This window comes from Typopeltis vanoorti, chromosome 20 (genome assembly GCF_054136105.1).
Source record: "Typopeltis vanoorti isolate ZY-2024b chromosome 20, IOZ_Tvanoo_1.0, whole genome shotgun sequence".
Taxonomy (NCBI): domain Eukaryota; kingdom Metazoa; phylum Arthropoda; class Arachnida; order Uropygi; family Thelyphonidae; genus Typopeltis; species Typopeltis vanoorti.
Window position 1 is genome coordinate 77,787,312 of NC_143568.1, and position 13,583 is coordinate 77,800,894.

The 13,583-nt window shown below is 36.3% G+C and overlaps 1 protein-coding gene across 6 annotated transcripts in view; it reads left to right on the forward strand.

Annotated features, from left to right (window-relative positions):
- The window catches only part of brm (ATP-dependent helicase brm), a 677,861-nt gene that overhangs the window by 367,598 nt on the left and 296,680 nt on the right, over positions 1-13,583 (forward strand). For all 6 annotated transcript variants that reach the window (XM_090410652.1, XM_090410651.1, XM_090410655.1 and 3 more), the window contains one exon: positions 11,200-11,307. In XM_090410652.1, coding sequence (XP_090266778.1) covers positions 11,200-11,307 — 108 coding nt within the window. The remainder of the gene's footprint in view (positions 1-11,199; positions 11,308-13,583) is intronic.

Consider the following 13,583-nt stretch of genomic DNA (forward strand, 5'->3'; position numbering starts at 1 on the left):
ACGGAAGACAGCTAAGTGACTACTAAATAGACTAGCGATATTTGAGTTAAGATTCAATTTCAGGTCCGACCTTTCAAGGACATACAGAACCATGAAGCAAAGCACAGAGTTATTAGGGAATAGTAGAGGCTGTAAAGTTGAGGTTACCGTTAGCTGTGCTTAGAAATATATTGCCTAAAGAATTAAATGAATGTAGGAAGAATGAACAGCTGTGCATATGAAAACCTCATGTTAAGGAATTATTGTGTATTGCCTTAATTCATAAGTGATCAGTAGTATTTCATGCAAGAACGTTTGTTTATGTGTATAGTGACCAACGATTAATTCAGTTATTGCTTAGAAGATTTATTTAATGAGTGCCGTATACTGTTTAAAGTGTTTACAGTTATAAAAAAATGTTTGTGTGTAAGTAGATGAAGAAAAAAGATTATCGGTAAGATTATTCCAACCTTTAATATTCTTATGCAGAGATGTGTGTTTCATCCTAGAATTTCCTTATGTTAACAGTAACTATTGCGAAGATTAGCTGAAGTCTAAATTTAAAAGTGTTTGCTTGTAAAGAGGTGTTACTGCAATTTTATTGTATTTGAAACTTAAAGAACTATGAGATATTGATGTGAATGATCATTAAGGAACTTTATTAAATAGTTAAAAGGAACTGTGTGAAAACTGTACTAGAGATAACAGATTTACCATTGTCTGAGTTTGAATGATTGTACTTATCAGAGAAGCTAAAATGTTTTTGATATCTTAATTACTGATTTGAATTTAAGTGTAAAATTTGTGATTCTAAAATTAAATGTTTGTTTTTGTTAATCTAAAGTTGTGTTTTGCCTGAATCTCTTTTACTGCACCGTTCATAAAATATTCGAACCAAAGCGGGAGTGATAAATAAGTTAAACATACTCGGCCAGTATATATAATATTAACACCTAAAAGGAGAGATAGTTGAGTTGGTTTATCTTCAATTCTTGAACTAATTCAGATATAAAGTGGCGCAGTCTTTAAATATAAACTTTCTTTATATTTGAATTAGAAATCAACTAGCAACCTTCTATTTTGTTTAAGAACATCATAGTAAATAACATGTCGGATCCAAGGTATAGGATAAGACGAATTAGGATCCAACAATAGTAACTTCAGAGTCCACTAATGAAAGCTTCAGGTGAATTGTGTAGCCTACGGCAAATTGTTTACGTGCGGAACAGCACGTGCTCGGTGTTTTCCAGGAAGACGCAGCACACACATGGAGTTCTCCAGGAAGACGCGAATAGAATATACGACACGTGTGCAAAAGAGGGTGCCGAGAACAGAGGTATGGTAGTGAAGAGGGCGCCAAAGGTAGAAGATATAAAAGGGGTTTACCCCCCTTGCAAGAGGCTTTTTTTTTTTTTTTTTTTGAGGTCTTTAGTCTACTTTGGATTTCCTTGTGAAGTCAGGGGCGAGTTTGAGTTCGGGATCTGATCGATAGCGTGTAGTTATTCACGGCCATCGTTTCGAGATGTTGTGCAGAAGGAATCGACGAGGGGATAATCGGCAGCATTCCGAACAAGCTTGAAGGAACTGACCAACATATATACGTCCACGTGGATTGATCTGAGCCATGCTGTTTCTAGTCCACGATGGGAAAGAAAAGCAGAACAATGAAGTCCAAGCCTAGCCTGTGAGACAATCTTCTAGAAGACCGGACATTCCGTGGGATGAAGTAAGGATAAGAGGACAGAAGTAATATACTTCCAGAAATATGGTAATGTTAAAACCTTTTGTAATTCTATGTTAAGAAAGAGATATTGTGATATAGAAGAAAAGAGATGTTATGTTTCAGAACTCTATACTTGTAGGAAAAGGACTATAGCAAATATTGGATAGCAGTGTTTTAAGTCTTAGGGCTATTTCTCAGGTAATTAATTGAATGAATTGTAGTTTGAATTGTTGTGAGTATGATCTATAAAGTTACCGATGTGATTGAATTAATTTGAGAGAATGTGTAGACTAGTAAGGATATTTGAAGGATGCTAACAAATTTTGTGCTATAGAATTAACCTATGCTTAAATTGTTGTACAGTAAAACCTCGAAGTTATGCGATAGGTGGGACCAACAAAAAAGCACATAAGTTGAATTCGCTTAACTTGGGGTATAATTTTGCACGTAATTTATGTATACAAACATACAATTGGGACCAAAGGTTTACAAAAACACCTATATTTTTTAAGAAATATAATCATAATTGTAGTTTTTCGTACATAAAAAAAAGAAATTTATTTCGATGTCGATGGTTTCATAAAATCTAATAGATTCGTCTGACGGCATAATGTCTTTTTCTTGTCACGCAAAATTTCTTCATAGCAAGCCAGTGATTTTTTTATTCCTTGCCTTGTGGCTACAATTCGTTCCTCGTTAGAATCTATGTCCTCCAAAATCTGTAAACGTTTCTTTTATGATTGTTCTTACTGTGGATTCCTGTAGATCGAACTTCTTTGCTAGCTCACAAATTTTCATTCTGCCTTCAAAATTCTTAATAATGTTGAGTTTTGTTTCCAAAGTCAATGTTTTTCTTTTCTTGCTAGCAGTAGAAGAATTGGACTTGCTTCTTTTGGATGATATTATTATTTTTTATGTGATAAAATTTTTATCAAGAACATAACATTAAACAATCGCAAAGTTTGTAGACAATAAAAATCATGTATGAATGGAGACCACGCAAAACACGTCAGTGCTTGTTCACAGCATGTGCTACACTGGCGAATGCGGCCGGCGCCTGAAAGATACGACTAGTGGTGAGGCGTGAAGCGGGATGGGAATACGTAACCGCGTAACTCCGGATTCGCGTTAGTCTAGGTAACATAAGTCGAGGTATGACTGTATAAGATGCAGTTGCTATGCTTAACCTTTTTACTTAGGATACCTATATTCCAATTGAGTTTATTCTTGTAAATGTGTAACTTTAGGAATTTAATAAATTTATCTTGAATATCTTATCCTGGTTTGTGCCTTGAATTGAATCCAATGCACTGCTTGCTAATATCTGAGTCTGAGTGGGATAGAATTAATTGACAGAGACCATGACTGCAAACTAAAGTAAATTAAGTGACATAGATAAACTGAGATAAGACGCAATTAATGAATTGATTAGCTTAGTATATTTTCTGAGGGTTACTCCTTGGTTAAGAGGAATTTCTAACTAGGGTTCTGGCTGGCACAGCTTCATCAAATAAATATTGCCAAAAACCTGATTTAGGAGGTGATTCCAGATCGTATTACTGAGGATAGGGCACCTTTCAGAGGTCTACCCTTTGTTATTTATTTAATATTCTTAATCATTCTAAGAATCGGCCAATTGTCTGGATAGAATTTACAGTAAATGCGAGAGTGCAGTGTTATGTTAGTTTCATGAGTATAGACCATAGAAGTACATAGTTAAAATGATAACACTACACAGTGATAATTTAAGATTAATAAAATAGGAAGAAGAACACAATAAAGATATAAAATTAAGGAAATGTCACGACATAACAGAACTACCACCTGATTTACCCTCCTTATCTTGGGTATACAGTGCGATATTGCTTCCTCCAGATACCCCTTAACTCCCCCCCCCCAATGCATTGTGCACATCCTTCCCTTGCTGATCTTCATGTGCTATGGTACTGCTTCAAGCTGCTTCCTAAGTGTTCATAATCACCTGCATTGTAGTTCAACATATATCCCATTCTTAAATGCATTTTCCACGTGTTTTGTTACTCCCAAGTTAAGACTACATGACCACTTTCCCCAATCAGAGACTGTGTAACCACCTCAGTTATGCACAGGTCTTCTCACCCTATAACATGATCCAACACTCTCATACAATCTCCTCCATCACATTCTGCTTCAATTAATTATCTCTCAGCAAGCGTATAAATTCCATTACCTTCCTCCAATGTGATCTTTCCGCCTTCCAATCTTTGTCTCTGAAGTTGAAGTTTTACCATAATAATTACCTGACCTGTACTCATTGTACTAATCTGCTGATGCATAAATTCCACGTCTTCCCTGGCACTCTCCCCTGCCTATTAATCAACAACAATCATGGGTTCAATGCCCATAGGTATCTGATACCATCTTGATAAGATTCTTCCACTGCATTCTATTTTGTGCAAGATGACTCAATTTGTGTATAGAGTTTCCACACCATTTGATAATGTCATCGTCCCATTCTCTGTTTTGTCTTCCTCTTTTGTTCTTTCCTTCAATCATTCCAAACAGCAACGTTTTTAATTTTCTCTCATCGTTCATTCTACATACATGGCCAAATAGATGTAGTTTCCTTTTGATTATTTTCTGTATCAGGTTTTCTTTTGGTTGTATTCATCTATAGATTTCCTCATTGTTCACTTTCTGGATCCAGCTTATCCTCAGGATCTTTCTATAGCACTTCCTCCCAAATGCTAATATCCTCCTTTCAGATTCTCTCAGGAGTACTCAGGCCTCACATCCATAGAGCATGCTGCTGAAGATACAGGTTTCCACACTGCGCAGTTTAGTGTGTATCTTTATAGCTCGGCTCTTCCATATTTTGTCCATAGCTTTTAAGATAGCTGTTGATCTAGCTATTCTAATTTTTACCTCTTTTTTTTGGGTCCAAGTCATGCGTCATGTGGCATCCAAGATATGTGAAGTGTTCCACATTTTCCAGTTGAAATCCTTCAATGGTAACTTTGTAACTCCTGCTGTTCGAATATCATTGTTTTAGTTTTTTCAAAATTGACATTTAGTCCATATCTTTTTCCTTCTGTGTATAGTGTTTGCAGTGTCCTTTCCAACCTTGCTGCATCTTCTTCAATCAGGGCGGTGCCATCTGCAAAGCAGAGGTAGTTTATTCTCACGTCATTTATTGAAATGCTTCCACCTTCTTCTTTAATCTTATCTAGTGTCCTTCCCAGATGTGTGATGAAGATGGTTGGTGATATTGGGTCCCCTTGACTAGTGGCAAACCAATCTCCAGTCACTCCTGCTATCCTGACTGTTGCTTGTGCTTGGCTGTTTATATGTTTCAACAGGCAGATCAATTTATTGTTCACACCATAGGATTTCAAGACAGCCCATGTTATATTTTGGTCAATATTATCAAATGCTTTTTGGAAGTCCTTGAAACAGCAGTATATCTTTTTGTTCTTTCTTCATGCTTTCTGCTATTAGTCTCAGTACGATTTGTTGCACTCTACTTCGATCTTTTCGAAATTCGGTTTGCTCATCAGGAAGATGTGCCTCCATATGACCCTTCAGGCATTCTGTAAATATTTTCATTAGCACTTTGCCAAGATGACTCGTTATTGGAATTAGTTCTGTAATTGGTATATTCTAAAGCACTGCCTTTCTTATGAAGAGCAACCAAGACAGAGTTTTTCCACTCTTCGGGGGCATACTCTGTTCTCCATATTTCATTACATAGCTTATGCATTTCTTTTACAACCAATTCTCCCCCATTTCTTAAGAACAACAAGAGTTGTTCTTAAGATGTTTTATAGCCTTACTCACCTCTTCTTCGAACAAGTCATTTTCAAAGATCTCTGCTGGTTGAGAGATTGCTTTTAGTACTTTGATTACTTCTGTTGCAGTATTATTTAGTTGATTTTTATATAGTTCACTGCATTATTTTGTCATCTTCATCTTTGACTGCTACTGTCTTGTTTGCCACTTCCTATTGACATTTCTTATAAGTTTATAGACCTCTCTAGTTTTATGTTCTCCATAGTACTGTTCAATATCTTTGCATTGGTCCTCCAGCCATTTGGCTTTATCAGGTCTTGCTGCTTTCTGCACTTCATTGCATTTTTGATGGTATAGCTGATCTGCTGCCTCTGAATTATCTCTTTTAAGTTTCAGTTCTCTTTTCTCTTTACTAATTTCAGGGTTTCCTGAGTTATCCATTTCTTATTTGTCTTCTCTCTTTCAGGAATTACTTCCTCTACTGCTTTTTTTAGTACTGTAGTCAGTCGTTCTGCTCTTGTGTTTATATTTTGTTTTTCACTTGTGGTCTTAAGCTTAGCTTCCAGTATGTTTTGATATGCTGTTCTTAGCCTGTTATCATTTAGTCGTGAAATGTCTCTAGCCTTTTGGAACTTTCCTTTGTACTTCTGTTTCAGTTTTAGTCTTATATTTGCAATCACTAAATTGGTCTGAATCAATATCAGCTCCTTGGAATGATCTGCACTGTTGAACTGATGTTCTCCATTTCTGATCTATTAATATCAGGTCAATCATATTCCTATGCCTGCCATCGAAGGAGCGCCATGTCCATTTATGATAATCTTTTTGTTGGAATTTGGTATTGCAAATCATCAAGTTGTTATCAGTGGCGAATTCCAGAAGCATCTCTCCACGTTCATTTCTTTCTCCATCTCCAAATTTTCCCATAACCTTTTCCCATCCTGTGTTATTTCTGCCAATCTTTGCATTCCAGTCTCCTCCAATGATGAGTATATCCTGCTTCGGTACCTCATCAATTTCTAGTTGTAGATCTCTGTAAAATCTCTCAATGTCTTCATCTACACTCTTCGCAGTGGGTGCATATACTTGAATGGTTGTGATATTAAATGGTTGGGCACTGAATCTTGCAACTATTATCCTTTCACTAACTGGTTTGTATCCTATCATTGCCTGACAGGCCTTGCTACTTAGCAGGAAACCTACACCTGCTTCATGCTTACTTTCATTTACTTTTCATTTCCCTAGCCTATAGCAGAAACTAATTTTATATTTTGTCCTGTTGGCCTTGATCTCACCAGATTGACTCAAAAGAACTGCCATCTGCCAGACTGACTCCTAATCTTGTTGGCTGCAATTCATCTGGTATCATAAACAGTACCCCATCCCCCCTGTCCTGTCTACCGTGTCCTTCCTGAAAACACTAAATGCTCCACATTCTATCCATGTAACTATGTCATCTGCATTAGCCAAGTCTCACTAATGCCTGTAACTTTCAGTGAGGTTGCACAAACAATACCAAAAACTCTTCCCTTGTATTCCTGATACTTCTAGCATTATTATATAGAAACTGTAGCATCCCCTTAGACCCTCAATCACCTTTACATTCTGAATTCACTACTCCATTCAATATTGTTGCCTTGAGAGACTTGATTCCACATTTTTGTTCAATTACACACACTCATTCGTGTCATGGGTGCCTTCAGACACATTAGTCTGCATCTGCCCTAATTGCTTCAATTATCATGACTTTGCACTTCCACATTCTCAGTCAATAACACTCTCTCCAGACACCTAACTCCAGATCCATTTAAGTGTTATCCATCAGCATTGTACAAATCTTTCCATCCATCTCACTCAGCACATAAGTCAACAGACTCAACATCATTCCTTCTACACAATGTATGTATTGATTCATTAGCTATCATCACTCTCCTTCTCAGTTTATCTCTATCATAGCATGGCAGCAGAGTTCACCTTGTTTCAACAACTTTTTGACATCCTTTCTCACACAATATTTTATCACCTCTCAGGTCATTGGTTCCAGCCATGGAACCAATTAAACAGTTAATTCTTTAACTTTCCCTTTCTGCATTCTGACAGCATTACTAATATTTTGAATTTTTGCACCAGGTAAACAAGATTTTGCAGTGCTTTCATGAAGAATTCCCTTTATCATAGAATCACTGTAAATAATTATGCTTGTTCTCTCGATTATTCTTACCATTTTTGTTTTGGCTTCAGACCTCTTGTTTGTGTTTTTAGTTCAACTGATCATTTGCTATGTTAAAGATACCAAGCAATTTTAAACCTGGTTTTACTCCATTTTTTCCAAGTAAGCAAACAGACAAAATGTCACGTTTGCGCCTGCAATTTATGCAAGACTAGCTGATCCCACAGGTAGTGCAAGACCAAGGCAATTCGTGGTAAAGGTGGAGCAAGCTCTGATCACTAATCTTAATATTTACCCTTAATGCCAAAACACATCTCCAAGAAGGGGATGTATGATGTTTTGTATTAAAGGCAAGGGGCCACTACCCAGACTGGTTTCGACCTTTATTGAGATAGAATGGGAGTTCATGCCTTTTATCACTGGCCTCTTTAGATTTAAAAAAGTTGTGCTGAGAGTCAGCTTGATAGTGAGAGAGGAGAGGAAAGATAGAGTGGATAGTAGTAGATAGTTAAAGGAGGCCTCAGTCGATCTACTTGGCCTGACTTAAATGCCAACACCAAGCAGATCTCCGACATTATCTCCCTCCATCCGTTCTCCTCCTCGTTCTCCGGCCAGCCACCTCTTCAGATGTCTGGCCGATGAAAGAAGTGAAAAAAACAAATGCAGGAAGACACACATAAATTGAAAATCAAAAGAACTAGGACACACATAAACAGAAACAACAAAAGTTGGTGAATTAACAGAAAAGTACTGCAAGAACGGGGGAAGAGCCTGGCCTGAGTGATGCAGCCCGCAAGGAGCTGCACCGCCTCGCTGTAAGCATTTGCTGCTCGGATTCTCAGGTCTGCCCCCTCCTATGTGGATTAAGCGTGAACATACAGAAACAGAACCAAGAAACTTAAAAGTTTTTTTTTTTTTTTTTTTTTTTTTCAAGTCATATTTGCCCTGCTATCTCTTACCGCTTCCTCATAGTCTTTTACCACGTTTTCCATCACTGTGAGTACGTGTACTGACTCTTCATCATTAAGTTGCCATATTCTCTTCAAGCATTCATTCCATTCCGCTCGGTCATAAGTGACTTTCCCAAACTTGAGCCATATTCTAAGACTCTCTAACTCACCTTCACATTGCAAAGCCACCTCTCCCTTTTCCTGTATAACTGTGTCGACTTTGTTTTTTATCTCAGGTTTATTCCTAAGATAGAATAGGATTCGTTTTGTTACATTAGAATATTCATATAGGGGTTCTTTTCTTTTTACCGGTTTTGTAATGGGGTGAGAAGAACCGGTGTTTGTATCTACTTGTAAAGTTCTTTTTTCAAATTCCTTCATTATCCATGGGTATCTCTTTTCCAAATCTACTTGTGTCAGCGACTTCAATGTGTCGCATAAGTGTTGTTTTTCTTCTTCTGTTAAGTCCAGGTGACCGTCCATTTGATGGGGCTCGACCTTGGTTATATCTTTTACATAGAGTTCTCCCCATATGAGTCTATTGCTCCTCTTAAAGAACAAGAAAGTTGGCTCTCCTTTTGTGGTCATTATCTGAAATAGTTTTTCTGCCGTTTTAGGAGATCCCTTAAAGTTCTTCAAAATGACAGAGCCGTTTGGAGTATTGCTTTTAACAAAGCTTGTTCCTTCCTTAGTTTCTGGATTGTTTCCTTGCTCTCTGTCCTCTTCTTCTGATAAGGTTTCTTCCTCATTTTCTGTGTTGTTTCACGATATTATCTCATTTCCTTCCTCATCCTCATCTGAACTTGAGGCTTCTATTTGGCTTTCAGTGTCCTGTTTATTTCGTTTCATTTCTCCTTCTTCTTCCGGCGTGATGGGTCATTTTGTTGTACTGGTGTTGATTTCCATTTCCTCTGTTTCTGTGCTGTTATTGTTGCCTTCCGATTCATTGGTGTAAGATTTCTTAGTGTTCTGTTTCTTTTTCTTCCTAATTCTCCTTTCTGCGTTCCTCCCAGTTATTGCCTGATTTCCTAATGTAGTCGTTGCGGTAGCTGGCGGTTGGAGGGCTGGAAACTCTTCTGGTTCAGTTGTTTGTGGTTCGTTTACTGTTTGGCCGGTAGCTCGAGAGTCCTGTGTTGTGAGCTTAGGAATGGCTACTGCTGCAGGTGTTATGGCGCCTCCTGCTCTTTCTGCAAGGGTCCTATTAGGACAAATGTCTATTTTATGGGATGTGTTCCCACATTTACGGCACAGTGACTCACATTGATTCAATGTGTGTTCTGTCGATAAGCAGTTGCGGCATGTGTTGTTTTTCAGGCAGTGAGCGCTAAGGTGACCCAAAGCGGTGCACCGAAAACATTGTTTTCTTACGCCTGGATAATTGACTATTACTCTTGCTGAGCCTAAAAAAATCAAGTTGGGGACCTCGGTTTTCATCTCGATTGAAATGCTCACTTCCCCTGACTTCCACTCTGGGATATCCACGTCTTGTCCAATTGTTACGTTTTGGACAATCCCTCACTTGGAGAAAATGGTTTTAATGATTTCCTCCCATTTCTCTAGATATTCGAGTGGAAACCTGTCAATTTTTACGGATTTTAAAATACTTCCGACTAGGAAGGGTAGGTATTTTTTCACTTCACATTCTACGCCTTTAAGGAGCGTTTCTCTTGTTTCTATGTTGTTTGTTTCTATTTGGAATCTACCCCCCCCCCCCCCCCCCGTACACTCCCCTAAAGTTCTGCCACTACACTTTCAATGTTATCACCAGCATTTACATTTTCTAGTCTTACATCAATTATATTTACTCTACTATCATGCATATTCTCTCACCAGTTTTGCAGTCCTTCCACAAATCTTTTAACATTCATAATGAATACGTCTTGCAAATTTTACACTGCACAAAATCATGCAAATTTAGCACACCCAACAAATAAGTCTTAGCCACCATAGTTCTGCTAAGCACAGGTGCCATACCAGCAATGTATCTATATCTAATTTAAGAAAATAGCATTTTACTTATGTCTAAATAATCAGTCTGTCTTGCACACTTATTAAATAATAAATTTACTCAGTATTATTAGAAAAATTTGAATAAAGTGCTTATCTTCCTGCAGCATTACAAATCAGTGATGTATACCAAATATTTGCAAACCCGAATGATTCTTATTTCCTGTGTCCTCTCTCTCTCTCTATGTATGTATTTGTGCCATCTTTATATTGGAACATGGTATTGGTAATGAATAGTGAATGTCGTGAACAGAATTTCATTAGCTTTGCAGTTTCCTCAATTTTTTTAACACATATCTCTATGTTTGGTCTACATTTCCTACACTGCTGTTTAATCCCGAACAAGAATCAACTTCTATTATGTCAGCTCCCTTCCATAATGACTCAGAGGTATAATGTTATACAGATTTACTATAATAAGTCAACTCTAGACATTAGTATAATGAACGTATACACAATTTCCATATCACTGGAAATCTGGAAAGAATATACCAAAGTTATTTCAATTATTAGGAAATTAGTTATGTTATGCAGTTAGTAATTATTTCTTTGTCACGTTTTAGTATAATGCTTATCATATTAAAACTTGTAATATCTTTCAGGTGGAGTATGTTGTGAAATGTGACATGTCTTCTCTACAGAGGTTGTTATATAGACATATGCAGACTAAAGGTGTACTTTTGACAGATGGATCTGAAAAAGATAAAAAGGTGATGAAATAAGTTTGCATAATCTTTCTAATATAATTCTATATAATGTTTGATATTGTGCATAAACTTTTTTTTTTTTTTGACAGTCATGCAATCATGCTGCTAAAGTATTCTTTTATTATGGATAACACTGGTTATATTGTAGTCATTATCATCACTTTAGTAGATAATTATATAAGAAAGCTGTTTATTTAGAAAAAGTTCATAATTATAATAAATGGAGTTGTAGTAAACTGTTTTGTTAATCCTTGAGAGTATATCATGGCAAAAAAAGGAAGGGGGGGGGTTAAGAAATTCAGAATTAAATAAAAAAAAATCAAATTTAATAAAAGTAGTCTAAAACAATTTCTGAATTCAATAAGCATATTTTTATGATTAAATTTAATGTATCTAGTCAACAGAATTTGTAATAAAAAGTTTTTTATGGTATATTGCTGTGTATAAGAGATCAGTCACCCTTTCATACCCGGTAGTGTGGATGGATGTTGAAAGTTGGAAAGAAGTATCTTATTAACACTAGTTTTGAAGACTGCTTGATGAAATGAGATGGATTTCATTGCCTGGTGTGAGACCACTTCCCCCTTATTAGAGGCCTGAAGTGGCTTGGAAAAAGTTCCCTGTTTGATCTCTAGAGTAGGTTGTCCAATAAAAATACAAAATATATATGAAATCAATAAAAATAGAACAAAAAAAATTCTTAACCCACCCATGTTATGCATTATTATAAGTTCACAAATAAATCTTTTGTCAGTGGGAGCAATATATAATTTTTTGTAAAAAAAAAAAAAAAATATATATATATATATATATTAGGATAACCAAGTTATTTTATAAACTTGGTTATTTTAACTCCTAATCCCAAGTATGCAAATAATTAAGTTTGTGCCTGAAACAAAGTTCAAGTCTAAAGATGTTACAACACCAGGGCAACTCATTGTAAAGGTGGGTAAAGCTCTGATCACCATTCTTAATATTTTCCATAATGTAAAGCACATCTCACTAGAAGATGTATATTGCAATGCATTATGGGTGGGGTCACTATCCAGACCAGTTTCAACCTTTTTTGAGGTCTCCTCAGTGAGTAGCTAGACCCTAAATACCAAGGTTATAGTAATACGGAGCCTTATCAACTTTACCTATGGGAGTTGCAACAAGGTGTTTTCATTTTTAATAAAAATCTCTGGAGGAGATATAGATGTAATCAATTTTTTACCTTGGGGATATTGTATATTAGGATAACCAAGTTATTTTATAAACTTGGTTGTTTTAACAATCAGTTGCCCTGATGTTGTAACATCTTTAGACTTGAACTTTGTTTCAGGCGCAAACTTAATTGTTTGCATACTTGGGATTAGGAGTTAAAATAACCAAGTTTATAAAATAACTTGGTTATCCTAATATACAATATCCCCAAGGTAAAAAATTGATTACATCTATATCTCCTCCAGAGATTTTTATTAAAAATGAAAACACCTTGTTGCAACTCCCATAGGTAAAGTTGATAAGGCTCCGTATTACTATAACCTTGGTATTTAGGGTCTAGCTACTCACTGAGGAGACCTCAAAAAAGGTTGAAACCGGTGTGAGTAGTGACCCCACCCATAATGCATTGCAGTATACATCTTCTAGTGAGATGTGCTTTACATTATGGAAAATACTAAGAATAGTGATCAGAGCTTTACCCACCTTTACAATGAGTTGCCCTGGTGTTGTAACATCTTTAGACTTGAACTTTGTTTCAGGCGCAAACTTAATTGTTTGCATACTTGGGATTAGGAGTTAAAATAACCAAGTTTATAAAATAACTTGGTTATCCTAATATACAATATCCCCAAGGTAAAAAATTGATTATATATATATATATATATATATGGAAAGATTTCCAGAAGACATAGCTTCTGCTGCTGCTAGCATTTTATTCATATATTTCCATAGTCACTGTCATTAGTAATTCTCTTACCTTCTAAACGTGTTAAATCTGTTAGAATGTGCAGCTGCTCTTAAAATTTTCTTCTTACTTCTGCTGTGTGTAAGACGCTGGATTGAGATAGCAAAAATGTTATTAATCAATCTAATTTTCTGTATCTGCTTTTCCGTATGATGTCAAATATTTTTAGGAAATCTTAGGGGAACTACCTGAAATATGAGAACAATATTCACTGGTTGGATGCATTTGGAATTTATATAGAGTAAGAGTTGACAAAGTTAAAGTGGCATCTTGAGCAGAAGTACAAGCCAAACAAACCATTTAGGGACAAGATGTGTCTAGATATCAG